Source organism: Ceratotherium simum, chromosome 30 (genome assembly GCF_057802395.1).
Source record: "Ceratotherium simum simum isolate JZ-2026a chromosome 30, ASM5780239v1, whole genome shotgun sequence".
Taxonomy (NCBI): Eukaryota; Metazoa; Chordata; class Mammalia; order Perissodactyla; family Rhinocerotidae; genus Ceratotherium; species Ceratotherium simum.
Window position 1 is genome coordinate 18267674 of NC_141929.1, and position 27130 is coordinate 18294803.

Consider the following 27130-nt stretch of genomic DNA (forward strand, 5'->3'; position numbering starts at 1 on the left):
GGGAGCTAGAAGTGGATTTGGAACTGGGGGTTGGACAAGAAGAGCACCTGAAGAAGAAGAGAGGGACCATGAACTTTTTTGAAGTCCTCACCAGGCCCATCTAAAAGGATAGAAAGGGAGAAAAGAACTCAGGGAAGGTATGCTGGCAGTCGTAAGTTATGTAGTCAGCTGTTCTGTATCTAGAAAAGCATGACACAAACACATAAGAAATGGGAGGCAGCCCTAAGAACATCCCTATTTCAGTAAACATAGTTTGCTGGTGGGCATGAAATTAAATTTCAGTAAATATAATTTGCTGGTGGTACAGTTTTTCAACATGTTTATTCATGTGCCTAGTCAATTCAATCCAACCTCAAGAAATGTGTCAGGCCCTGGGCTAGGTTCCGGGATGTAGGGTGAACAAGCAGACAGGGTGCCTGCCCCCAAAGGAGTGAACTGTGGAGAATGTATTTTGGGAAGGATGAAATATGAGGCGCTAAGGAGGGAGCAGCAGGGGGATTTAACCTAGCCCAGAAAGTCAAGAAGAGGTGAAATGTCTCTTAAATGAGACTTGAAGGACAAGAAGGATTTAGTTAGGCCAGAATAGACAAGATGAAGGCTACCGGATGATTGAGTAGCAGGTGAAAAGGAAATGATAGAAATTGCGGCGCACATGCACAGGTGGGCACAAAATAAGATTGGCAAACAGATGATCCTTTCAGGCTTTAAAAGTCGTGTCAAGGAGCTTGCACCTTGTTCAAAAGCCAAAGGGAACTGCCAAAGAGTGATGAGTGAAATGTTTTGAGATGTGTTCTACTGTGTATCCTTCCACTCAGTAATTCCACTTTAAGGAAATTATCCTAAGGTAATAATTACAAATTTGTGCAACAATACAGTTAAAATAATGTTTCTAATATTGCTATTGTCCACAATTACAAATTTTGAAACAACCTAAACATCTTACAGTAGTGGTTTACATACATAAAAATTTGGCTCATTCATATATTGGAATGTTATGTAGCTGCTAAAGATACTGTAGAAAAAATATTTAATAGCATGGAAAGATGTTCATTACATGTTAAATGAAAAATGAAGGTTATATAAAATACATATAGTATAATCCCATTTTTTGTAAGTAAATATATATACATACACAACAGGTATACAAAAGACATTGGAAGGCTGTAAACCTAAATGTCAACTTACTTTTTCATGTGGAATTTGGGTGATTTAAATGTTAACCTTCTGCTTATTTTTTTCTAATTGTTCTACAAGAAAATGTGTTATTTTTGTAATTTAAAAAATTAAGGCTGGCCCTGTGGCTTAGCGGTTAAGGGCACGCGCTCCGCTACTGGCAGCCCAGGTTCAGATCCCGGGCGCACACCCACGCACCGCTTCTCAGGCCATGCTGAGGCCGTGTCCCACATACAGCAACTAGAAGGATGTGCAGCTATGACATACAACTATCTACTGGAGCTTTGGGGGGAAAAAAAAGAAAAAGGAGGAGAATTGGCAATAGATGTTAGCTCAGAGCCCGTCTTCCTCAGCAAAAAGAGGAGGATTAGCATGGATGTTAGCTCAGGGCTGATCTTTCTCACAAAAAAATAAAATAAAATAAAAAATTATATTTCTTACACGTCTATAGGTTTCTGGGGTACTGGCCATATACTATTTTTTGATCTCGGTTGGGTTAACACTGGCCTTTGCTTTAAATTATTTGTTAAAGTGTAAACTTGTTTAATGAAGTTTCCTCTATGTATATTACATTTCACAATTTTAAAAGCGTTTAATAAGCTGCACATATTTATTCTTCAATATCTTATACACAGTTCTGCGTCTCTAGTATAGCGTTCCACAATTTCCGAGTAAAGTTGACCCCTGACAGCAAACCCCGGTTGGTTTGCCTGCCTGAGCAGCGTGGACTTCAAGCCCCAGCAGGCATTGCGGCCAGCACACGGGGAACTACGGTGTCCGAGATGGGGGCTAAGCCCCTAGGTCCTTTCCCTCCCAGAAGCCCGCGGGCGGCTCCGAACGCGTCCGTATCATGGCCGCGGGAACCGGGACGGCGAGCCCCGCTTCCGGCCCGGGCGTCGTGCGTGACCCGGGGGCGTCACAGTCGAGGAAGCGGCCTGGCCGGGAGGGCGGGGAGGGCGCGCGGCGATCGGACGCGATGGCGGGAGGAGGCGGGAGCAGCGACGGCAGCCGGCGGGCGGGAGGCCGGCGGGCGTCCCGCAGCGGCGGGCGGGCTCGGCGGGGGCGCCAGGAGTCGGGGCTGGGGGGCGCCGCGGAGCGGGGCGCGGGGGAGGCACAGCTGGAGGAGGCGGTCAACCGCTGGGTGCTCAAGTTCTACTTCCACGAGGCGCTGCGGGCCTTTCGGAGTAGCCGGTACGGGGACTTCAGGCAGATCCGGGACATCATGCAGGGTGAGGGCCGGCCGGGGGGAGGCTGGGGCGCCTGGAAGCGGATCTCTGGGGTCCGGGGATCGGGGCTGGGGGTCGCCGAGCCAACGTTGCCTTCTTTCCCAGCTTTGCTTGTCAGGCCCTTGGGGAAGGAGCACACCGTGTCCCGGCTGCTGCGGGTTATGCAGTGTCTGTCGCGCATTGAAGAAGGGGAAAATTTAGGTATGGCTATTTTCGTGTTCTTCTCTGGGCTTACTTATTTACGGTTACGTTGTTGTTTTCAAACTTACATCCGGAATTGAAGGATTCGGGATTAAGGCGCGCTGCTATGTTTCGATCACAATGGTCTTTTTCCTTCTAGGATGCGTCTGTTCTCTGGCTCTAGTTTTCTCCAGTTAAGATTCTCTTGGCTGCTTTTCTGTGTTTTTTATTTCCTCCCACCTGTTTCTTGCTCGCCCCAACTTTGCTGCTATCTAAAGTGAGTTATGTTAAGATGGCCATCTTTTCCCCCATAGTAGAATGTTTTTCAGACTATGAGCACATTTTTTTTTCTGAATTGAACTTGACTAGCAAAACTGTCTTCAGTTTCTGGCCGCTTGTATCTGAGGAGGATGTGTGTATCCTGAAATTTGAGATGCAAATGCATGTGTTAAAAAATAATTTTTTACCTGTCTTGAAAATTATTGAAAGATAGTCACTTCAAATTCATTGATTTGAATTTGGACCCTTTAACATGTTTGTAAGCCTGTAGCCAGTGTCAGCAAGTTTAATGCAAATCTTACTACATTTGCATGTTTCTTTTCGATAAATATATACATATTTTTGGATATAACTTTTCTGCTCCTTAGAAAGAAAATAGCTTCAAGTGAAAACTGTGCTCTTTGTCCTAGACTGTTCCTTTGATATGGAGGCTGAGCTCACACCACTGGAATCAGCTATCAATGTGCTGGAGATGATTAAAACGGAATTTACACTGACAGAGGCAGTGGTCGAATCCAGTAGAAAACTGGTCAAGGAGGCTGTAAGGCTCTATTTTTATTTCTTTTTTCTTTTAACAAAAATCAGAGGTCTTTGAGGATACAATGCTTATCTTTCTTGTGTGGGGTGGAGGAAAAACAAAGATGGAGAGAGAGCAAGTGAACACACTCAAACACATACACACACAGAGATGTTATCTCTACAGGTGACCCCTTCCCAACCCAGGCTTGGAAAGAACCGGTAATGCAGGTGCTCAGCTTTTGTGATTTTGGTGGTCTTCCTTGTGGCCCTGGCAGTAGGGGCCACGGTACACAAGAAATGGGTGGGCCTTGAAGGCTGACATTTTGGTGGTTGTTACACCATTCAGGAGCATCGTGAAAGGGCTAGAAGTAACTGGCCTAGGGTTTGGTCACCCTTGTTTATAATAAAGCAAGGAGAATAGCTGGGGCCTTGGGAAATGTGGAGCTGACTTTGAGCTATTTCATGCAATTGTCTGCAGAAAGAGAGGCTTAGGGAACATTCCCTTTGAACAAACAGAATCAAAGGTGCTGGGATAATCAGCCAGTTGAAAAACAGTAATGGTCGATGCTGGCACAGAAAGAAAAAAGCTAGTGGAATGTCTAAGAGTTTGGGGCTGTACCTTTGTCTTGGCTCAGGTAGCTTCAAGTAGTAGAACTTATTTGTACTTAAAACATAGAAGTGGCCATGGGAACCAGTCAGAAAAAACTTTTTCTTCTCTGATAACCAAGGCTGGGGGTGTGGAAGCAGATGAAGAGGTAGGGACTGAAGAATACCAGCTCAGGATTGCCTTGGTGGGGAAGAGTAAGGAAACTGGTAAGGAAGGAAAAGAGTATCCTCTAAAAGGATGGGAGCTCAGGTAGGGGGGATAAACCTTGCTTATTGAGGAAGACTTTCTGTCCCTTGGCTTTGTGCTGGGTACTCAGGTACCCTGTTAAAAAACAACTTGTGTGTGTGAGGTACAGATGTTTTATTTATTCAGTTAAGGACCTTGGGCAGGAACTACTTTGGTCTTGCAAAGAATGCTTAGGTGATTCCAATTCCAAGGAGGAATAATTCCAAGAATAGATTTTTAGTATAGGTAAGTCAGGTTTGTGTGGAGGCAAAATGCCAAAAAAGACATCTTAGCAAGGGAGGAGAAATCCATGCCTCCTTTCAGAATAGCTAAGGATCTTTTGAATGGCAAGAAATAGTACCAGTTCAGAGTGATTCATGTAACTCCTGTTAAGCAGCTAGCTGATTCAGAAATGCAACTCCTTCAGAACACTAGGGCTGTAGATTTATCTTCTGGCCCCTCTTCTGCAGTAGTCTTTGTGGGCTTCCATCTTTCAGCTGCAATTTTTTTTTTTTTTTTTTTTTGCGTGAGGGAGATCAGCCCTGAGCTGACATCCATGCCAACCCTCCTCTTTTTGCTGAGGAAGACCAGCCCTAAGCTAACATCTATTGCCAATCCTCCTCCTTTTTTTCCCCTTTTTCTCCCCAAAGCCCCAGTAGATAGTTGCATGTCATAGTTGCACATCCTTCTAGTTGCTGTATGTGGGACGCGCCCTCAGCATGGCCAGACAAGCGGTGCGTTAGTTTGCGCCCGGGATCCGAACCCAGGCCGCCAGTAGCGGAGCGCGCGCACCCAACCGCTAAGCCACAGGGCCGGCCCGGCAGGCCCCGCATATTTATTATTTTATTATTATTTAAGTTCTAGATCTTTTGTTTGGGGGCTTCATTGTATTAGCAAAATCCAAATTCCCTCAAAATAGTCAACCATTTTCTTATGTTGACTCCCTTCAGCTTTTCCATTTTCCACCAGGTACCAGATCTCTTGTTATACTTACTGTATTACTGTTACTGCTGTGCAATAAATTACCCCAAAACTTAACAGCTTAAAACAATAAATATTCTCTCTCAGTTTCCAAGAGTTGGGATTCTGGTAGTGGTTTAGCTGAGTGTTTCTGGCTCGAGGTCTCTCATGAGGTTATAGTCAAGCTGTCTGCAAGGGTTGCAGTCATCTCAGGACTCACCTGAGACTGAAGGATCTGCTTCCATGTGCACTCACATGGTTGTTAGCAGGACTCACTTTCTCGCTGGCTGTTGACTGCAGACTTCTGCTCCTTGCCTCTCCATAGCTACCTGCTTACATGGTAGCTGCTTCCCTAAAGCAAGTGATCCAGGAGATCAAGAGCCCAAGACAGAAGCCGCAGTCTTTTATAACCTAATCTCAGAAATGACATATCGTCACTTCTGTCGTATGCTTTTGGTCACACAGACCAGACCAACTCTTGGATTAGTGTGTGGAATGGGATTATGCAGGAGGTGGCGATCCCTGGGGGGCCATTTTAGAGGCTGGCTACCACAATTACCTTGATCTTCTAGTTATTAAATGATACTATATCACTTGTCTCTTCAATTTATTTTTTTAAATTTCTCATTTAGAGTCACAGAATCTGTTAATGGTCATCTTTGGGAATATACCTGGGGCTACCTAGGCTCAATGAGACTTTTTGTTGCATTTTAAGCTTTGTAAAGTGTCACAATAATTTATTTAAAAGTATATTAAATTTTTTTTTACGTTTATCAAATAGGTTATTTGTTAAGTTAGAACTTCTCAGTGTACGATCTGGGGATCTCTGCAGGTCTTTGGGACCCTTTCAAGAGTCAAAACTATTTTTATAACAATGCTAAAACGTTAGTTGACTTTTTCAGTGCATTGCCATTTGCACTGATGGTGCAAATGCATTGATGGGTAAAATTGCTGGTGCCTTAGCATGACCAAGGCAGTGGTAAATTATACTAGTAATCATTGTAGTCTTCATTGCCACATGCTTGCCGTTAAAAACAAAAAGCCAGTTTCAATTAAGAATGTCTTTGATGAAGCAGTAAAAATGATTAATTTTGTTAAATGTAGACCCTTGAGCAAACATCTTTTTCAGTGTTTTGTGTGACAAAACAGGAAGTCTGCCTAAAGCATTTGTGCTGCATACCAAAACGAGATGGTCGTCCTCAGGAAAAGCACTTGTGTGACTGCTAGAGTTGCATGCTGATCTAGTTACTCTTTTAATGGAACATCATTTTACTTGAAAGAACTGACAGACTTTGGTTATTCAGATGTACATGTCTGGCACTCATGTCCTATAGAAAGTGCAAAGTGAACTTATGATTACTTCAAGGAAAACAGTTGACAGTATTTGTTGCCAGTGATAAAACTGAAACTTTCCAGTGAAAATTAGAATTTTGGAAAACTTGTATTCATGTGCTTGATAACTTCCCAATACTTAGACTTTTCTGATAAGATGATGGTGATATTAACAACTATGATTTAAAAAAACATTTTTAATGAAGGTATCAACATTTGGAAGATCTGTATAATCTGTATAAGTGAACTAATATTTTCCAAATGATCAATGTATTATATTACAAAATCATTCGGGAGTAAAAGATCATTTAAAGTGCAATGTAAACTAACAGATTTTAATGTAACAGATGATGAAAATTTCACTTGCCAAAGTTTGGTGTAGAGTCAAAGAAGAATATCCATAATTTTCTGAAAGGGCTATTAAAATATTCCTCCCTTTTCCACCTTCCTATCTGTGTGAGGCCAGATTTCTTAATATACCTCAACCAGAACAACATTGCAACAGAACGAATGCAGAAGCAGATAAGAATCTTTCTTCTATTAAACCAGATATTAAGGAGATTTGCAAAAATGTAAAACAAGGCCACCCTTCTTATTAAACTTTTGTCTTAGAATATATAGTAATTTTACATAAAGATATTTATGTTAACCTGTAATGAATTTATTATTTTTTTAATGAATTAATATTTTAAAATTTTATCAGTTTTATGTTTCTAATATGGTGCTATAACCCACATAAACAAAACCTCTTTGGGGTTCTCATTAACATTTAAGAATATAAAGGAATCCTGAGACCAAAAAGTTTGAGAACTGCTTCTGTAAGCTGTTAACAATATTGAGACTACATTTGGTTATCTCTTCATAACTAAAAGAGAGATTCCTCAGTTAGATTTCTGTGGAGAACAGAGGAGAATAACATGTACGGCATGTTCTTGGGGGAGCGTTTACTTGTTGCTTTTTGCTGTGCAGCATTCTCCCCTGCACCTTAGGTAGCAGCACCTTGATTTTCTTTGGGCCTGGTGCCTCAGACACTCTCTCTCGGAACTTTATTTCTTGAAACAAAAAGCTTTTGTCAAGGCTTTTTGAGCATTCTTGCTTCTCATAACAGCCTGGTGTCTTTCTGAGTTTGCTTCTTAGCCTTTCTTCATTTCTGTGTGCTTTAGTTTTCTCCTCCTATATGCTTGCTTGCATTTTCCCCAGCATAAACCTATCTTACCTCTATTGAAAATCTGTGGTTGGAATTTCCTTTTTTGTCTAAGTTACCCAGAGACCATCACTATTGCTTACACCCTAAGAACCTTAACAGATACATAAGAGAAGAAATTATACTTATTTCTGAAAACTCTCAAGTGAAAAGCAATGGTTCATCTCTTAAAAAAAAAACTTCCCAGGAAATTAATACATAGTTTTAAAAGATAAGCTCAGAGCACAAACTTTGGAGGCAGATTTTCAATTTTAATTGTGAAAGCATTCACATTTCCTTTGTTGTTTCACAAATTAAATATAGTAGGACCTGCCTTCCAGGTCTGGGAAAGATAGAGTAAACATACTCTCTTCTGTCTCCCTTAATGCAAGTATAAGTCCCGGACAGAATGCGTGGAGAGCCATCTGAGGACTCAGAAATATAAGTGGTAGTAAGCAGATGGGGAAGAAGACCAGAATTTGAAGGTCCACCAAACTGGTGATAAGTAGTTTACCATTTTTCCCTCCAGTATTGCCTGGCCTGGACTTGAAGGCTCCTGAAACCTGGAAGTGCAATCCAGGTCTGAACAAAAAGAACTCCAAGATAGGCTCTCTCTGGTCTGAGCAGAAAAGGGATCTCCTAAGGGTCAGAGAGGATGGAAGAAATCCCAGGGTTTTTTTTCTTTTCTCCCTTTTCTCCTGCCCCTGCACCCAGACAATACTACACTGGTGGCAGCAGGGCAGGCACGTAAAACTGAACGAAGAGAACCTTTTCTTTTAGCAGTGGGGCTATGATTCCCCAGAACTTGGAGCAAATTGCATTGCTTTTTTAACTGTCCTGCTGCTTAGCCCTGCATGTAGATGCAGTTAATGTGTGGCAAAGTGGGGAAGCTAAGCCAAGGAATGCAAGGCTGGTTTGATATTTAAAAATTAGTCAATGTAATCCACCCTATTAGTCTAAAGAAGAAAAAAAAATGATCATATTAATTGATGCAGAACAGGCATTTGATGAAATTCAGCATTAGTTCATGATTAGAAAAACACTCAGAAAACTAGGAATACAAGGGAACTTCCTCAACCTGATAAAAGGTATCTACAAAAAACCTACAGCTAATATCATACTTAATGGTGGAGGATGGAATGCTCTGTTCCTGACATCTCAACAAGGCAAGGATATCCCTTCTCACCACTTTGATTCTACATCATACTGGAAGACATAGCCAGTGCAGTAGGTCAAGGAAAAGAAATAAAAAGCAACAGATTGGAAAGGAAGGAATAAAACTGTACCTATTTGCAGATGACAGGACTGTCTATATAGAAAATCCCATGGTATATACTAAAACTATAATTAAGTTGAGCAAGCTTTCAGGATACAAGATCAACACCCCAAAATTAATCAGATTTCCATATACTAGCAGTGAACGATTTGAAATGAAATGACCAAAACAGTGCCATTTATAATAGCTCCTAAAAGAAAAAAGAAAGAGAAATACTTAAGTACAAGTCTAGCAAAACACGTGCAGGATCTGAATGTGGAAAAATACAAAATGCTGATGAAAGAAATTAAGACCTAATAAAGGAAACTGAAAAGACATACCATGTTTATGGATTGGAAGACTTACTATAGTTAAAATGTCTCTTCTCTCCAGTTGATCTACAGATTTAATATAATTCCAATCATAATCCCAGCAGGATTTTCTGTAGATGCAGACTGATTCTAAAATACATATGGTAAGGCAAAGGAACTAAAACAACCAAAACAATTCTGTAAAAGAACAACTTGCAGGACTCTAATTTTAAGAATTACTAGAAAGCTATAGTACGCATGACTGTAGACAGATTAGTAGAACAGAAGAGAGTCCAGAAATAGACCCACACAAATATGACCCTGATTTTTGACAAAAATGTGAAGGCAATTCAATGGAAAAAGGATAGTCTTCAACAAATGGTATTGAAACAACTGGATGTCCATATGCAAAAAAATGCACCTTGACATAAAACTCATCTCACACAAATATTAATTCAAAATGCATCATAATCTAAATGTAAACTGTAAAGCCATATAATTTTTAGAAGAAAACATGAAAGAAAAATCTTCATGTCCTGGACTTAGGCAAAAAGTTACTACATATGACACTAAAAGCATGATCCATAAGAGGACAAAATGATAAATTAGACTTCATCAAAATTTAATACTTTTGTTCTGAGAAGAACATTGTTAAGAGAATGAAAAGACAAGCTATAGACTGTGAGAAAATATCTGCGAGTCACATATCTGACAAAGGACTTATATCCAAAATATATAAAGAACTCTCAAAAGAAAACAACCCTATTTAAATAAAGGGCAAAAGTATCACCATAGAGGATATACACATGGCAAATAAGCAAATAAAAAGATGTTCAACATCGTTTAGTCAACATCCTTTAGTCAAATACAAATTAAAACCACAGTGACTAATACTAGGACATACCTGTTAGAATGGCTAAACTTTAAAAAATACTAACACTTGGGCCGGCCCCATGGCATAGCAGTTAAGTGCGCGCTCTGCAGCTGGTGGCCCGGGTTCGGATCCCGGGCGCGCACCGACGCACCGCTTGTCAGGCCATGCTGTGGCGGTGTCCCATATAAAGTGGAGGAAGATGGGCATGGATGTTAGCTCAGAGCCGGTCTTCCTCAGCAAAAAGAGGAGGATTGGCAGGGATGTTAGCTCAGGGCTGATCTTCCTCACCAAAAAAAAAATTACTAACACTAACAAGTGCTAGTGAGGATGTGGAACAAGTGGAACTCTCATACATTGCTGATGGGAATGCAAAATGGTATAGCAACTCAGGAAAACAGTTTGGCCATTTCTTATAAAGTTAAGCATACATTTTCCATATGTCCCAGCAATCCCACTTCAGGGTTTTTTACTTTAGAGAAATGAAAAGTTAAGTTCACACCAAAACCTGTACCTTGAATGTTTTAGCATCTCTCTTCATAATCACCCCAAATTGCAGACAACCCAAATGTCCTTCAGTGGGTGAACGGATAAACAAACTGTAGTACATTCACACAATGGAATACTGCTCAACAGTAAGAAAGAAGGAATTATTGATAATGCAACAACATAGATCTCAAAAGCATTATACTGAGGGAAAGAAGCCAGTCTTTTTTGTTTGTTTGTTTATTGCAGCAACATTGGTTTATAACATTGTATAAATTTCAGGTGTACATCGTTATACTTCTATTTCTGCATAGATTACATCATGTTCACCACCCAAATACTAACTACAACCCATCACCACACACTTGTGCCGAATTATCCCTTTCGCCCTCCTCCCTCCCCCCTTCCCCTCTGGTAACCACCAATCCAGTCTCTGTCTCTATGTGTTTGTTTGTTGTTGTTATTATCTACTACTTAATGAGGGAAATCATATGGTATTTGACCTTCTCCCTCTGACTTATTTCACTTTGCATGATTGACGTTTAAAGTAGCTATTGATAAGTATGTACTTACTGCCATTTTTTAACTTTTTTTTTTTCTCAGTGTTTTAGTAGTCCTTCTCTGTTCCTTTCTCCTTCTATACAGAATTTATGGTCTCTTTAGTTTGACCTCTGTCTGAAAGCTCTACTCTTTAACTCCCCTCCTCCCTCATTTTATGTTTTTGATATCGTATCTAACCTCTTTTTTGTGCATTTGTATCCATTACCCTCTTATCATGGAAATAGATAATTTTTCCTATTTGCGGTCTTCTTTTTTCCCCTTAAATCAGTCCCTTTAACATTTCTTGGAGCACTGGTTTCTTGTTGACAAACTCCTTTAATTTTTGCTTGTCTGGGAAATTTTTGATCTCTCCTTCCATTTTGAATGATAACATTGCTGTAAGTTTTTTCCTTTTAGCACTTTAAATATATCGTGCCACTCTCTTCTAGCCTGTAAGGTTTCCACTGAGAAGTCAGCTGATAGCCTTATGGGTTTTCCTTTGTATGTAACTTGTTTTTCTCTTGCGGCTTTTAGGATTCTCTCTTTATCTTTAATTCTGGACATTTTGATTATGATGTGTCTTGGTGTGGGCCTCTTTGGGTTTATCTTGTTTGGGGCTCTCTGTGCTTCTTGTACCTGAATGTCTGTTTCCTTCCTTAGGTTAGGGAAGTTTTCATCTATTATTTCTTGAAATAGATTCTCTGCCCCTTTGTCTCACTCTTCTCCTTCCGGGACACCTATAACACGGATGTTAGTGCGCTTGATGTTGTCCCAGAGGTCCCTTAGACTGTCCTCACTCTTTTTAATTCTTTTCTCTTTTACCTGTTCAGCTTGGGTAATTTCCTCTAGTCTTTTGTCCAGCTTGCAGATCTGCTCTGGAAAGAAGCCAGTCTTAAGGCTACATCCCTGGGAGCTGGCCTGGTGGCGTAGTGGTTAAGTGTGTGCACTCCACTGCAGCAGCCCGGGTTCAGATCCCAGGCGCACACTGACGCACTTCTTGTCAAGCCATGCTGTGGAGGCTTTCCACATAAAGCGGAGGAAGATGGGCACGGATGTTAGCCCAGGGCCAGTCTTCCTCAGCAAAAAGAGGAGAATTGGCATGGATGTTAGCTCAGAGCTAATCTTCATCAATCAATCAACCAATCAATAAGAAAACATTTTTTTAAAAAAAGGCTACATCCTTTAAAAAATAAGCTACATACTATATGATTCAATTTAAATGACATTCTTGAAGAGACCAAACAGTGAAAAGATGAGTGGTTGCCAGGGGTTAGGGATGGGCGAGGCGGTGACTACAGCGGGGCAGCACAAGAGAGGCCTTTGGATCCATAGTTTTATATCCTCATTGTGGTGGTTAAAGGAGTCAATACATGTGTTGCAACTCAGAACAGTGCACCAAAAAAAGAGTTAATTTTACTGTATGCAAATTAAATAAAATTTAAAAACATAATAGGACCTAAATGATTTATAAAAAGTAAAATCTTTGTATTCTTCAAGAAAGTAAGTATAGTCATAGGTATAGTTTTTCTACTGAAAATGATGTAAAAGTGAATATGGTCATTTGATTAAAATGAAAAGACTGACTTTGTACCTTACGTGGGCAGCAAGAACTTTCAGTTGTGCCTGCTATTCAAGAGCATTTCACCAGTTTCCTTTGCGCTGTATGGCTGTGCTCAGCATGTTGAGGACAGAATCACCAGAGATTAATACTTACTGAATTCCCTTCCCCTTCCTCCTCCTCTTGGTCTGTACCTGCTTAAATTTTTCCATGTGAAGACTGAAAATATCTATGCCCAGTTTTCCTTCCTTCCCTTTTTTGAGTGTGAGGTATGTTTCTTATACTTCTCTTTGAAACAGGATTTGAAGTAGTTACTTTACCCTGTTAGATAACTCCAAGTGCTCCCAAGTTTTCCCTGGTTTTTCTAACATGTACACATGTTTTTAAAATATCCATTTTAATTTTCCATGACGGTTATTTTCCCTCTACATATATTCTCTTGGTGTTTCTTTACCAAAGGACTCTTCTTTTTCTCTGTGATTGATGAGACCTTCTCATCCTGCTTGAAACTTTGTCCTCTTTCTTTGCTCCCTGTGGATGAGCTGGGTTTGTTCATCTCAGTAATTCCCTGCACACTTTAACTGGAGTTGTCAGCTGAGGTTTACAGTAGTGAGAGGCTGTGTTGGTTCTTCTACAGAACTGGCCTCAGGCCTTTCCTGGATGAAACTAGCACAACCCTGTGGTCAGCAAATCACTTATTTATTTTTTTTCCACACTATATCCTCCCCACTCTCCCACCATTACATCAAAGCTTTTGCATCCCAAAAGAACAGAACCAGTTGTTTTGGGGACCTGGAATGACTTGTGTCCATTTTGCCTTTCTTAGGAGGCCCTATTCAAATTGGGTAAATGGTCTGTAATCCAGCAGATCAGATTTTGCTGTATCAGCCTTGTCTTTAAAAATCCAAAGTAATGTTGAAAATCTACTACCCTACAAACTGAAAGAGAGCTTACAGTTGTTCATAGGCTTAAACAATAATTGTTAGTTTTTAAATACAAGAATTTGATAGAATGTGAAAAAGTTCTTGGGTATATAAGACTCAGTTTTACTTTTTAGTAGAGTTTATTTTGATATTTGATATTCTGATTACATCTGTCATTATTATAACAGTTAAAACAAAAAGGTTTTCTTCCTCTTTTGTAGGCTGTCATTATTTGTATCAAAAACAAAGAATTTGAAAAGGCTTCAAAAATTTTGAAAAAACATATGTCCAAGGACCCCACAACTCAGGTAAATCTGATATTTTTTTGCTCCCATGACTTAAATCCATCTCATTGTTTTTTGTGGGGAAACAGGGAAAGGGTTCTTTGTAAGGAATGTTATCTAAATAGTCACCTTTAAATATTCACCACCTTTAGCATGTTGTCTTTTATATCCAGGATAACTTACTGTTAGATTGGCTTTTCAAAATTTATTTTTTATTAGACAAATTTACATAAATCATGTACTTGCCCATTTCTGTCTGGTTTGTGACAGAACTTTATTTAAGTGATTGGCACCAGGTATTAGGCTATCAAGTTTTGTAACACTTCTAACTCTATTTATATAAATGCTGATCCTGCAGACTTGAGAGTCTGCCTTGGTTAGAACTTAACTCCTCTATTTTCTGGTGACAAAAGCTCTCTTGGCACCCTGCTCTTTTTTTTTTTTTTCCTTTATAAATCTAAATTTTAGTTTTTGAAAAGGTAATACACGTATATTTTGTATATAATACAAAATTCAGTAGGTTCAACAAAAGAACTTGGTGAAAATTCTCTCATCTCTTACTCAGCCATCTCATTCCTCTCCTCAGAGGCAACCAGTGTTGTTTTCTTTTATCCTTTCTTCGATATTCTATGCATATGCAAGCAAATGAGTGTGTGTGTATGTATATACAGACATACACATATGTCCACTCTTCCTATCCTTCCCATTTACATATGTGAGCATATTCTACACACTAATTTGAGCATTTTGTAAATTGCTTTTTTCACTTCATATATCTTGGAGATCATTCTATGTTAGCACATAAGTAGCTTCTTCATCTTTTTTGTTTTGTATTCTTAATTTCTCTTTCTGCTACTTCGTTGTTATTGTATAGAAATGCAACTGATTTTTGTATGTTGATTTTGTATCCTGCAACTTTATCATATTCGTTTATTACTTCTAAAAGTTTTCTGGTGGATTCTTTAGGGTTTTCTATATATAAAATCATGTCATCTGCACATAGTGACAGTTTCACTTCTTCCTTTCCAATTTGGATCCCTTTTATTTCTTTCTCTTGCCTGATTGCTCTGGCTAGGACTTCCAGTACTATGTTAAATAGGAGTGGTGACAGTGGGCATCCTTGTCTGGTTCCTGTTCTTAGAGGGATAGCTTTCAGTTTTTCACCATTGAGGATGATATTAGCTGTGGGCATCTTTTTTGTTTTGTTTTTTTAAAGTTTAAAATCTTTTTGTAAATGTTTAAAGGTACTTTAGATCCTAAGTTCTTCATCCTTTTTTTATAGCTGCATAGTAACCCGCTGTTGATCTGATAATTTACTAGCCTGTTCTTTGTGGTAGGCTCCCCTTCTTATGTATGTAGCAGTGATTTTCACTGACAGCATTAGGAAAGTTCTGATAGTGTTGTCTCAACTAATCATCGCTGAATTTTTACTAGAGTTCTCCTTTCTGATGTTGCAAATATTGGTCCTTTGTGTAGAAGCTGAGAAATGATCTCCTGAACATTATCCGTGAAAAGAACTTGGCCCACCCTGTCATCCAGAACTTTTCCTACGAGACCTTCCAGCAGAAGATGCTGCGCTTCTTAGAGAGTCACCTGGATGACACAGAACCCTACCTCCTCACGGTGGGCCTTGGCTTTTTCTTCCAATAACCATCATGTGACCTTGAGGATGTGCAGGCAATTAGAAAAGGACACCTCTTTTTAGAAGTGAAAAGAGTAAATGTGTGGAAAAGACTTTGAATTATATATACTATCTTCTTTAATTAAATGTCTTAAATGTACAGAAGCTGAGATTCTAAGGCAAATGGAACATTCCTGATCTCCACACCTCCATTTTTACCTCCTCTACATGTGATTAATCTGTTGTGGTCAAAGTAGGAGAACATTCTCTTAAAATTGATGGTGGTTCTCAAAGGAGATGAAATTTGAGTTAAGTTTGGGAAGAAGAGGTTTTGGTAGATCTGGTATGATGGGGTTGTTAACAGGAAGAAGGCATAACTGGAGAAAAGGTGTGACTAGAAGTATGATAAGGCAGAAGAGGCCAAATGAAGACATTCTTTAATTGGATCAAAGAGATAAGCATAAAGAATGAAAGCAATGAGCTCAAGACTGCATGTGGAAATATTAGAACCCGGTCTGTCCTAGAAGGTGGACTGTGATAAAGGAAAACTTAGTGAGAGGGTTTTGTTTTTTGTAAACCAGGATTTTGAGAATGTTGACAATATGCTAGCTGGTAACAGTGGATCTGCAAGGCCCATATTAGGATAGTGTCAATGATCCTAGTATCATTTAGCAGATCTCAAATTATTTGTAAAGCAGATAGTTTGGAATATTCAGGGAGCAAGTGTCAGAATACCTGAGGCTGGCCTAGGATCCTTTCCTTTGTATTCCAGGTAACTGGAAAATAACCTGCCACTTTGGGTGAGGATAGAACTCTCAGCTTTTAAGACGTCACTCCTTACAGATAGATATATGTGAAATGGAACAACACTGGACTGACTGGAAATGTATAAAACTTCAGTCACAGGGAGACAGATGAGCAGTTGGAGTTAGAGCAAGATTGACCTACTCAGGGCTTTATGTGGTATAAGTAAGGATTTTCAAAGAGTTGTTAATAGGCAAAACTTATTTGTGGAAATAGGGTCATAAAAAATTCTATTCACAAACAAAAAGACAGTAATATAAACATTAGTTATCCTAAGTTTGAAAAAAAAAGTTCAACTTTTGTACCTGACCCCAAAGGTGTATTTGGGATTCAGAGACTAGATTAGGGATGAGATTGCAAGGATGGAAGAGGAGATACGAAGTAAAATCACATAATTATTTGTTGTCCAAAAGGCTAAAGAATTCTTGCAATATCAAGATGGTTAGCACCACTCCAACTTGAGTTCCCCTTTAGTAGAGAAACCTATGAGCCATTTTTTGAGGAAGGAAAGAAGGAAGGAATTTGAGATAATTCTTGTAAGTATTCTCCCTTTTTATGTCCTCCTCTAGTTTATGCCTAGATTGGATTTGTAAGTGAACATGTTTGCATATTGCGTATGTTCACAGTGAAAAAAAGAGGAGAATTAATGAAATTCTGTGAATTCCTCTTCCTGATGGCATTCTTCCTTTCAGATGGCCAAAAAGGCTTTGAAATCTGAGTCTGCTGCCTCAACTACAGTGAAGGAAGATAAACAGCCAGCACCAGAGCCGGTGGAAAAGCCACTCAGAGAACCCACAAGGTGAGAGGGATGCCCTTTTGTGATCTTAGGTGAAACATTGGAATGGTCTGTTAGAAACACAGTCTCCTTCTTTGAGCAGGATTAGTTAGTTACTCCTAATTAATCTGACCTACTGACATGTTACTGGATTACTCATACATGGCACTGTGGGAGTTACAGAGCACACCCTAGGAAAATGAGAATATTAAAGACGGGATGTCAGATCCCTGACAGAAGTTCCTGACTGACTATTCCTCAAAGGTTCTTTCCTCTGTGTCTTTCTCCTTGCCTTGCTCATATCTAGTCAGTACTTCCTTGTGGATACCTGATCTTTTAATAGAGTGTTCAGTCTTGTGAATCAGATTCCCAAGACCAGTTGCTAAAGCATGGGTCACAAGTTCAGATGCCTTGGGGTGCCTGGTAGGAAATGTAAAGGAGCAAAGAGGGTCTAGGATAATACAGTTGAGAACACAGGACTGTGAACCAGAGAGGGTGTGCTTTTCAGCTTTGTGTGATTGTTGGCTATGTGAGAATGTCCAAGGATGCTCAATCGTCAGTTCAAATTTTTGTGTGAGATGTCCAAATTTTTTTTTGAGATTTCCCAATTTTTGAATATTGCCAGTTAGTCCAATTAAAAAAAACAAACTTGCATAGGTTGTGGATTTGGCCTGCAGGCTGCCAGTTTGCCATCTCCTAAGTTTTTACTTAAAGCATACTAGCTATTCCAAATGATAGATGAACTTAACTTTATTTTGAAAAGGCAGTTTCTCATTTTTCCAAGACTGTCTAGCAGGTTTATTACTCTGAGAATTCTCAAGGTCCCATTTATAAGTAAGTGTATTGTAGGAGAAAGGGGGCAGAATGGAGACCAGTCTTTTATCTCTCTCACATGAGGATTGGACTGGGACAACTGGAAGAAGAATTGAGACTTCAGAGTGAGATTGCTGGATTATCAGTTGGTTGTCCAGATGGACTTGTAGTTGTTAGGCACTATACAGAGTTCTTCCATAATGGAAAGCATTCCTTTAGTCCAAACAGACTAAATGGGTTAGACAGCCCACTGGCTAAAGAGGTCTCTGGAGAGAGTATCATTGACCCTAGTTCCTTTAAGTTTCTCTTACTTGGAGTTTGAAGTCCACAGTTCAACTTATATATCATATTTAAAGCCTTTACTTACACTTACAAATGGAAGCTTTTATAAATAAAGGTTGTATCAAACGACCTCTGTTTTTTTTAAATGAAGAGTCCTGAACTTGAGGAGTCCTCTGTCTAATTTGAAGCTTCACACTTTGAAAAAGTTGTTGCTGTTGGATGGGTATCAACAGTGGTGAAACTGGTCTTTGTATGTTTGCTTTACTTGTAGGCAGTTACAGAATACTCCAACCACCATTGGAATTATGACTCTGAAAGCAGCTTTCAAGACTCTGTCCAGTGCACAAGATTCTGAGGCAGCCTTCTCAAAACTGGACCAGAAAGATCTGGTACTTCCTAATCAAGCATCCCCACCATCACCAGCCCTCAAAAACAAGAGACCGAGAAAAGATGAAAACGAAAGTTCAGCCCCTGCTGAGGGTGAGGGTGGCTCTGAACTGCAGCCTAAGAACAAGCGCATGACAATAAGCAGATTGGTTTTGGAGGAGGACAGCCAGAGTACTGAGCCGAGCACAGGCCTCAACTCCTCCCAGGAGGTCGATCCAGCGTCACCATCCAAGCCCAGTGTTCTCAACCAGCCCCTCCCTGGGGGGAAGAATCCCAAGTATGAAGACCTTCTTTGTAGCAGTTTTGGGGCTGGTTGGTGGTCCTGGTTGGGCCTGGTATTGCTTCTGTGAAGGAAGTTAACTTTCAGCTAAGTTATTCACCACCAAGGCTTGCTCAGACTGCTAGAATGTGACTCGGGAGTGGGGAGTGACAACACAGCCATCCCTGCCAGTTCTCAAGTCCCACACTGGGGCTTCTGGGCATTGCACTAGGGCATGAGTGAGGATGGCAGGGTTTCAGAGCCTCCTACTCATCGCTGCTTTCATTTTTAGCAAACTTCTGAGTACCATGACTACTAAATATTAGTCTTGTTTGTTAAAAGAAATTTGTTTGAATTGGGCCACCTTATACTTTGATCCTTAAAAGAGATTTATGAATATTTATAGTTTCGCACCTTCTATGAGCATTTGAGACTTGGCAAATTCAGTAAATATATACTAATCTCTCACATTCTGCTAGGTTCTGTGGGGCAGTGGTTAGAATGCTTTCATTTTGCTCTTGTCATGACCCGCAACCTGGCTTTCCAGTTTTGCTACCTTTTGTGCCGTCTTGTGGATCCTTCCTCTGGGCAAACTGGTCAGCTTGCTCAGTCTGGACACACTGTGTTTGTTTCTACTACTGTATTCTTCTTGCTTCCTCTCATTCCCCACGATTGGACTGTCACCCCTCCATCACTGCTTGTCAGAATCCCATCTGCCCTTCAAAGGGAAAAGAAGCTGATGTTGACCAAGTACTTTCTGTGGGCAAGCACGTTCATGTATTATCTTACTGAATTTCTACAATCCTCATTCTGTGAGTGATATATTAGCCCCATTTTATAGATGAGGAAGATTCTTAACTTGCCTCAAATCACACAGCTGAAAAATGGCAAATGTGGGCTTGGGGATTTTTAATCCTAGTCAGTCTTGACACAAAAGGCCATGGCCGGTACACCATATACACCAAGCTGCCTCTGAAAATTCTGCCTCTTCCATGAGTCTCCACTGGTCACCCTGCTGTAAGTGATCACCTCAGTGGTCTCACAAAGCCATTGCTATCTCTACTACTGTCCTCTGTTGTAGTTGTTTGGGGACCTGTACTCTGGCATGCGTGTGCTAGGTGCTCTGTGAGGGGCTTTGGCATCTGATGAGCGATTTATACTTGGGCACAAATCTGCACTATATGCACCAGTACCTGCATTTGGAAGTGAGTGAGTCATTGGCCGGGCAAGCAGATGCAGCTCCACACACTTTTATTCTCATTTGATACATGATCTCATTTACTCCTCATAGCAGTGCTGTAAAATCTAGGTATTGCTCCATGAACAGATGAAGAAACTCAAGAGAGTGCATGATTCAAGTGGTTTTTTAAATGGGAGGATTTGTGAGGGTTTTGGACATACCCACCTCATGTGTCAAGGGTATGAAGTATGATGGGTCCTTGAAAGCAGAGGTTGGCAAACTACGGCCCCTGGGCTAAATCTGTCTGCTGCCTGTTTTTGTAAATAAAGTTTTATTGGAACATAGCCACACCCATCATTTACATATTGTCTGTGGCTGCTTTTGATGCTACACTAAGTTGAGTAGTTGCAACAGAGACACTAAGGCCTGCAAAGTTGAAGATTCTGTCGAGCCCTTTACAGAAAAAAGAGATTCCGTGACCCTGGCTCTAAAGGAAGTGCATGTGAGGTGCCCTTGGAACTCCAGGGAAGAAGAGCTGAGCCTGCTCAGCAGAGTTGTGGGTGGAGCAAACCTTGCAGAGGGGCAAATGTTGACCTAGGGGGTTCTAGGCAGCAGGAACCCCTTGCATAAAGGCATGAGAAAACCTGGTATGCTCTGAAAAATGTCATGTAGTCCATATGGCAGGAGAATACAATGCACAGAGAGGATGAAGGGAGAAAAGTCTGGATGGGTAGATGGGCCAGATCTTGAGTTCCTATTGTCTTCTATCAGGCAGAGGTTCTCAAGCTGGGCTTCCTATCACAATTACCTGTGGAATGTTTAAGAAAATATATATTCTTAGGCTCCTGACTATGAATTAGAAAAGGCAGGGGAATGCTCTGTAATCTGCTTTTCTGACTATGCCCTAGATAATTCTAATACAATTAATCTGAAGGCCTCATGAGACACCACTGAGGGCTTTTGAACAGGTACTAGGGAAAGGAGAGAAGGAGCGGGGCTGGAGACTGCTTCCAGGTGAGCAGTCAGGACCTGCGGGAAGCTGGGACAGTGGAATTAGAGGCGGGGAAGGCAGGATTAGGGTTATCACCTAGGGGGCAGGGCCACGACTACTAGATTTTTGTGTGGCCCATGGCACTTGGCACAGGACAAGTGCTTACCAGATATTTATTAACCAAATAAAATAATAATAATTCTTAGTTTTTGCAATTTAAGGGGTCATACCCAAAACTTCTATGAAAGGTCAGCAAATGGTTAAATTTAGGCTTTATGGGCCACTTGTGTCTCTTGTCGCATATTCTTGCTTTGTTTTGTTTTTTTACCACCCTTTGAAAATGTAAAAACCATTCTTAGCTCAGGGGCAGTACAAAAACCAGCAGCCACAGACTGTAGTTTGCCGACCCCTCTAGATCATCCATCAGACCCCGCTAGACCATTTGTTGCTCGTCAAATTCTAACTTGACCAGTGAGGAGTGCAAGGACCACGAAGTGACCTGACTTGCCCAGGACTGCACAGCCACCTAATAGTTAGGATGAGGACCCAGATCTCGGCCTGTTCCACAACATGAGAAGTTAGGAAGTACAAGAACATTTGTACACGTAATGCTGAGTTCAGAGGAGGAGCAGGAGGTTACCAAAATGATCCGTGAAGATTGTCTGCAGGAAGACTGAACAGCTACTCAGGTGAAAATGATGGACCCAGAGGTTAAAATCAGTTTTATCCCAGCACTGGGATAAGTACAGAGAAAACTTAAACTGTAATCCTGTCTAACTTTTATTTATAAAGAGTAATTAACACAGTTAACATCCTGACAAGGAAAAACCTCGTAATTTTTTTCACTTTGTCTCAAGCAAATGAATTATTCTCTTAAGTAACATTTTTGGAGATATCCAGTTTAAAAACAAAGGAAAGTAAATAGTTCACCATTTGTCTCAGCTACTTAGGTAATTTCATAGAAAACTTACAGAACTCAAGGAATTTTTTTCAAGTCTATGCACTTATTAAGCAAATTGCTTTCATTACGCATTTGCAAAATACCCAGATAGACTTAAAAATAAATTTCTTTTCATACAGGGGAAGGAGACACAAGTTTGTCTCTATTCTCTTGGTCAAATTTTACAGGTCATTTGATCTGTATAAATTCTTCAAAATTTAATTCAGATACTTTGCATGTTTGTTTTGTAAAAGATGTTATAATTCTGAGGTCAGATTTACGCTGTGTTCTGTTCCCAGGGCAGTCATACTATCAATCAGGTAAACACAGTTAAAGTTGATTAGAAAAGACTGCCTATAATTTTCATTTATTTAATAAGTTGGGTTTTGGATTATTTTTCAGCTTTGGGACTTTATTTGGTTACACCCAAGTAGTTAATATTTCATGTTCACAGGAAAGGTTCTTGTTTGCTTACCACTCTAATCTTTGATAGTATAATTCCTTTGCAGCTCTTTGATAATCCCATTATTAGTTTAGCTAATATTTCTCTAGCTCCCGTTAGCGTGCATGTCCAGTGCTGTGTTTGGGGTAGACAGATGAAGATATGGCTCCTGCCTTCAAGATGCTTATGCTTAGGGGTACATTGCGAAATGGCTGTTTAATAAAGTGGAAAACTACCACAAGGGCAGAGGAGCTGGGCTTTTTGTGTGTGTTGGGGGCTGGTAGTTAGGGCAGGCTTTGTTGAGAATTATGGCCTTGAAAGATGAGTTGGATTTCACCTGGCAGGGAAGGAAATCCCAAGCAGAGGGAACAGTCAATACAGAGGCAGGAAAGTACAAAGTTGATAGGAGAAAAGTGGAGTAGAGGGTGTGGCTCTGCTGTTTGTGCGGGTGTGGGTGTGGTGGGGGTGCTTGTGGGGAGAGGAGGCATTGGTGGCGAGAAGCTGACTGGGTCCAGACTGGAAGATCTTGATTCGCCCCTATAGGCGTTTAGGCAGTGAGAAGCCATCACGGAATAGAGGAGGGATGGGGTAATTTTAGGACGATTGTTCAGGTGGCTTTGGAAGGAAGGGGAAGGGGCTCAGGGCAGACTCCAGTTAAGAGGCTGGTGTAATACTGGTGAAAGGTACCATGGGCTTGGACTAGGGGGATGGGGAGGGAAAGGAGAGCAGTCCAGAGATAGGAATAGGGCATGTCTGAAGGAGAGGGATTTTGCAGTTTCTAGGTTGAAGAATGCTGAGACCTTTAAAAGAGTCAAAACTAAACCAAAAAAAACAGGAAAATGAAGAGATTTTGAGGGAGATAGTGAGGTATTCAGTGCTGAGTTTGAGGGGTGGTCCTGCAGCCTAGAGGATGTTGACATGGAGATGCCTGGCCAGGTCAGGATTTGAGTTGTGTGTAGGTGAATCTCGAACGTGGTCAGAGCAGAACAGTGAGTGAGCCAAGGACAGAAAATGGGATGACCTAGGATGAATTTATTTTACACCTTGTCCTCTCTCCCCTCAGATTACCCAAAAGCAAGTGGAACAGCTCTAATGGGGTTGAAGAAAAAGAGACCTGGATGGAAGAAGAAGAACTGTTTCAAGTTCAGGGTAAGCTAGCAGATTCTCCTTGGTCTCTCCTTGATGCTTGCTCAAGTGTAGACGCATCTTACTGTCACATTAATGTTCCAGAAACTGCTTGTCTCCAAACTAGAAAAAGTTAAATAATTTCCTCATTGGAACTGATTCATAAGGAATCAGTTTTATGTCCTTTAGTCATTAAACAATGGAGACTGTCCAAGCAGCACTTTATATTCAAAGAAAATTCCTAGTTTTGTTTTAATAAATTGTACATTTAATTGTAGTTGATGTTCTTCCTAAAGTCTTAATTAAAAAAGGTAGAAGTGGTCATTCCTTGCATTTCTTGTTTAAGTAAAAAATCTATCAATTTCTATATATAAATGTTTTTTTCTAAGATGAGAAACTTGGCTTTTCCATAATTAATACTAAACTTCATAGCGTTTGCATTAGAATCTCTCCCACCACATATTTTGCATTCTAATAGAAATATCTAAATGCTAAACCTTAATTTTGGAAATTCTACAGACTTTTGTAATGCAGCAACAACAGTAATCCTTTGCTGATCCCAAAGGTTTTGTCCTTAAAAAGTACCTTCATTGGCAATAAGGGTTGGCAAGATCAAGATCACACGGAAAATGGAGGAAGTAACAGAAAATCAATAAAAATGGCATTTAATATTTAAAAACAACAGGATATGAAAGTTCTAGAAAATATCCACTTCCAGTGTGGTCTAGATTTGTCAGCTTTAGAAATCTGCTTCCACTATAGTATGAAATACTTCATGATTTAAAAATAAGTAATCTCGGGCCGGCCCTGTGGCTTGGTGGTTAAGTGCGCGCGCTGCAATGCTGGTGGTCCGGGTTCGGATCCCAGGTGCGCATCAAGGCACCACTTCTCCGTCCATCCTGAGGCCGAGTCCCACGTACAGCAACTAGAAGGATGTGCAGCTATGACATACAACTATCTACTGGGGCTTCGGGGGGAAAAAAATAAAATAAATAAATAAAATCTTTAAAAATAAGTAATCTCCCATAAGTATCATTTGCCCGAGCCACCTTCATCCATTGTTTTTAGGAAGCATTGCTGGGACAGTAGCATCTGCTGAGGCAGACACTGTAGCAAGTTTTATATGTTTATGCAACTTTGCCTTTTCTTGCAGCTTTTTAACTGGCTCTCATTGGCCTGAAATGGCATGCATGTCTTTTATACTTGTATTACCCTCCTGTAGCCCTCTGGCCCTTTAAAAAATTATCTTGGTCCATGTTTTTTGAGACCTGATCTCTTTCCATATGGTTAGCAGGTGGAGTTTGAGCAGATCTCACATGGTCTGTTGGAGTTGGAAGCAATAATTATTATTCTGTTCTTTTGTTTAAGGAATTGTACTTATATAAAGTGATCAGGGATTTGAAAATTCTGGCATATAAAACAGTAAAACTGTTATTTTAAAGTAGTAATTAGCAAGGGGTTATGAAGCAGAAATTTTATATATATATATATATACACACACACGTATATACATACACATATATGTATGTGTATATATATATAAAATGTGTGTGTGTATATATATTAGGGTTTTAAATACCACAGTAATTTTAGAAAATGATATTGGTTTTACTAAAGAGCCTGAAATCCATCATTATACAACATTTATTAAATGACTATTTGTGAAGTATTTGCTTTGTACAGATTCTCATGGGCTGAAATTATTGGTATGTTGCAAGCAAAGCACAAAAACAAATTATCCCTTAGCGATGTCTTCTTTTTTCAAAGTTTGTGAAATTTGAATCAAGTTTTCCCTTTAGGGACATTCTCTGTCTTTTTCTTGTGGTTTGTGCAGAGAAAGGTGAACTCTGAAATGAGTCTACTTTTAATGTTTTCCAGCAGCACCAGGTGAAGAGAGTGCAACCAGTATAACAAAAAAGCAGGTAATTTAAAATTCTCTCTTCTGATCTTTTCTGGTTGTGTGGGTAGAACAGAGGTAAAATATATACCTACATCTCCTGGGCACAGACTACCCATGCACCTGGTAAAAAAATTTTTTGCGATTTTGAGATAATCCAAACTAAATTAAAGTAACACTTATTCTCTGGAAGAAAAATAGGACAGAAACCTGACACATTTTCCCGACCATGAACAACACACATGTTTGAAGTTTTGAATGCAGAAGTGACTAATAGTTGAGGATGAAATGGCAAGACATGGAAAATTATTAAATGTCCAAATCCACAGTGTTAACTTATTATTTATATCATGTTTTAAAAATGTAAACCCTTCTTTTGGGTTCAGATTATTCTCCTGGGGTTCTTGAGTTTACCTCTTCACTGTATGAAAAGGTGAATAAGCGGAGAGATAGGTTGTAATAAATCTTTTGGTTTTCTTTTGCAGAAGTGGACTGTAGAAGAAAGTGAATGGGTCAAGGCTGGAGTGCAGAAATACGGGGAAGGAAACTGGGCTGCCATTTCTAAAAATTACCCATTTGTTAACCGAACAGCTGTGATGATTAAGGATCGCTGGCGGACCATGAAAAGACTTGGCATGAACTGAAACAGGCTTTCATTTCCACAGAATTTACAGGAGCATGGTTCCTAATAATAGCCCCTGATAGTCTGCTGTTTCTTTCAGAAGCTGGGCTGAGATGAGAATTTTGGGCATCCTCCTCTGACGTGGGGGAGGTCCCAGTTCCACTTCATCACTGTTGGAGATCACGGAGCTGAGAAACAAAGCCAAGTCCACCCCATGTCCTTGGCAGAGATGACAGGCACATAGCTTGTACAGTGCCAGAATATCATTAGTGTTTCCCTTCTTTAGTGGTTTGCTTGAATTTAAATCCCCAGTAATCAGTAGAACCTTCTCCTAGGAAATGGTGGAGTCTGTTAGGAGCCACTCATGACTCTATGACCTGTTAAAACCAGCAACATGAGCATTATTTGGAGTGAACTTGTTCCAGGTAAAGCTTTGGCCTTCTGATGCAAATGCAAAGGAACTTCGTCTGTCATGAGCCCAGGTTGATGAGAGACCAGTCCTGGTGGAATCTGAGTCCCTTTAAAGATTGTTTAGCCAGTGGTGACATCAACACCTAGACCTGACTGCCTTGGCATTTGCTCTTAATATTTGCTGGGCTATGTAGGCAGGTTTAACCTCCACTTCTCATGTGGTTGAACCAGTGTGTTTTTTGGTAAAATGGTGATTGTAGCTAAGCTTAGCCCCTCCCTCCATCCTCTCTTCCCAATTCCTTTCCTTATGCTGGACTTTTAAAGCTTAAAAAAAAAATCCTGATTGAATATAAATGCCTAATTCCATTCTTTGTGAAATGGTTGCTTCCGCCTGATTCCCTAATTGTGCTGTGTTAGTGTCTTGCACTGGAATTTAACATTCCCGTCTCCTTTTGTACTGTGTTGTGCTTGCTGTCTCTCTCTGACATCCTTAAAGACTGTCTTTTTAGCAAAAAAAAAATTTCAGTAAAGTGTTTTCTGTAATCTTTTTTTAAAATATGAGAACTAATTACTGTCTATAACTTGTAGCATTCTTCATTAAAGTCTTGCTTCTCTCAAATTTAAGTAGCTGTTTAATTGCAGCACAGCATGTACAACAGATGAAGGTAG

The 27130-nt window shown here is 40.1% G+C and overlaps 1 protein-coding gene across 4 annotated transcripts; it reads left to right on the forward strand.

Annotated features, from left to right (window-relative positions):
* The first annotated feature begins 2013 nt into the window (after positions 1-2013).
* Positions 2014-27080, forward strand: TERF2 (telomeric repeat binding factor 2). Of its 4 annotated transcripts, none has more exons than XM_087420022.1 (10): positions 2014-2402; positions 2505-2600; positions 3269-3399; positions 13850-13936; positions 15389-15535; positions 17030-17136; positions 18479-18871; positions 23470-23555; positions 25410-25453; positions 25914-27080. In XM_087420022.1, exons 1-10 carry the CDS (start codon positions 2024-2026, stop codon positions 26070-26072), a joined length of 1629 nt encoding a protein of 542 aa, XP_087276148.1. In that variant the 5' UTR covers positions 2014-2023; the 3' UTR covers positions 26073-27080. The 4 variants fall into 4 exon arrangements, with proteins under 4 accessions (XP_087276148.1, XP_087276149.1, XP_087276150.1 ...); XM_087420023.1 differs by having other exon boundaries at positions 25413-25453; XM_087420024.1 differs by lacking the exon at positions 13850-13936.
* The last annotated feature ends 50 nt before the right edge of the window (positions 27081-27130 follow it).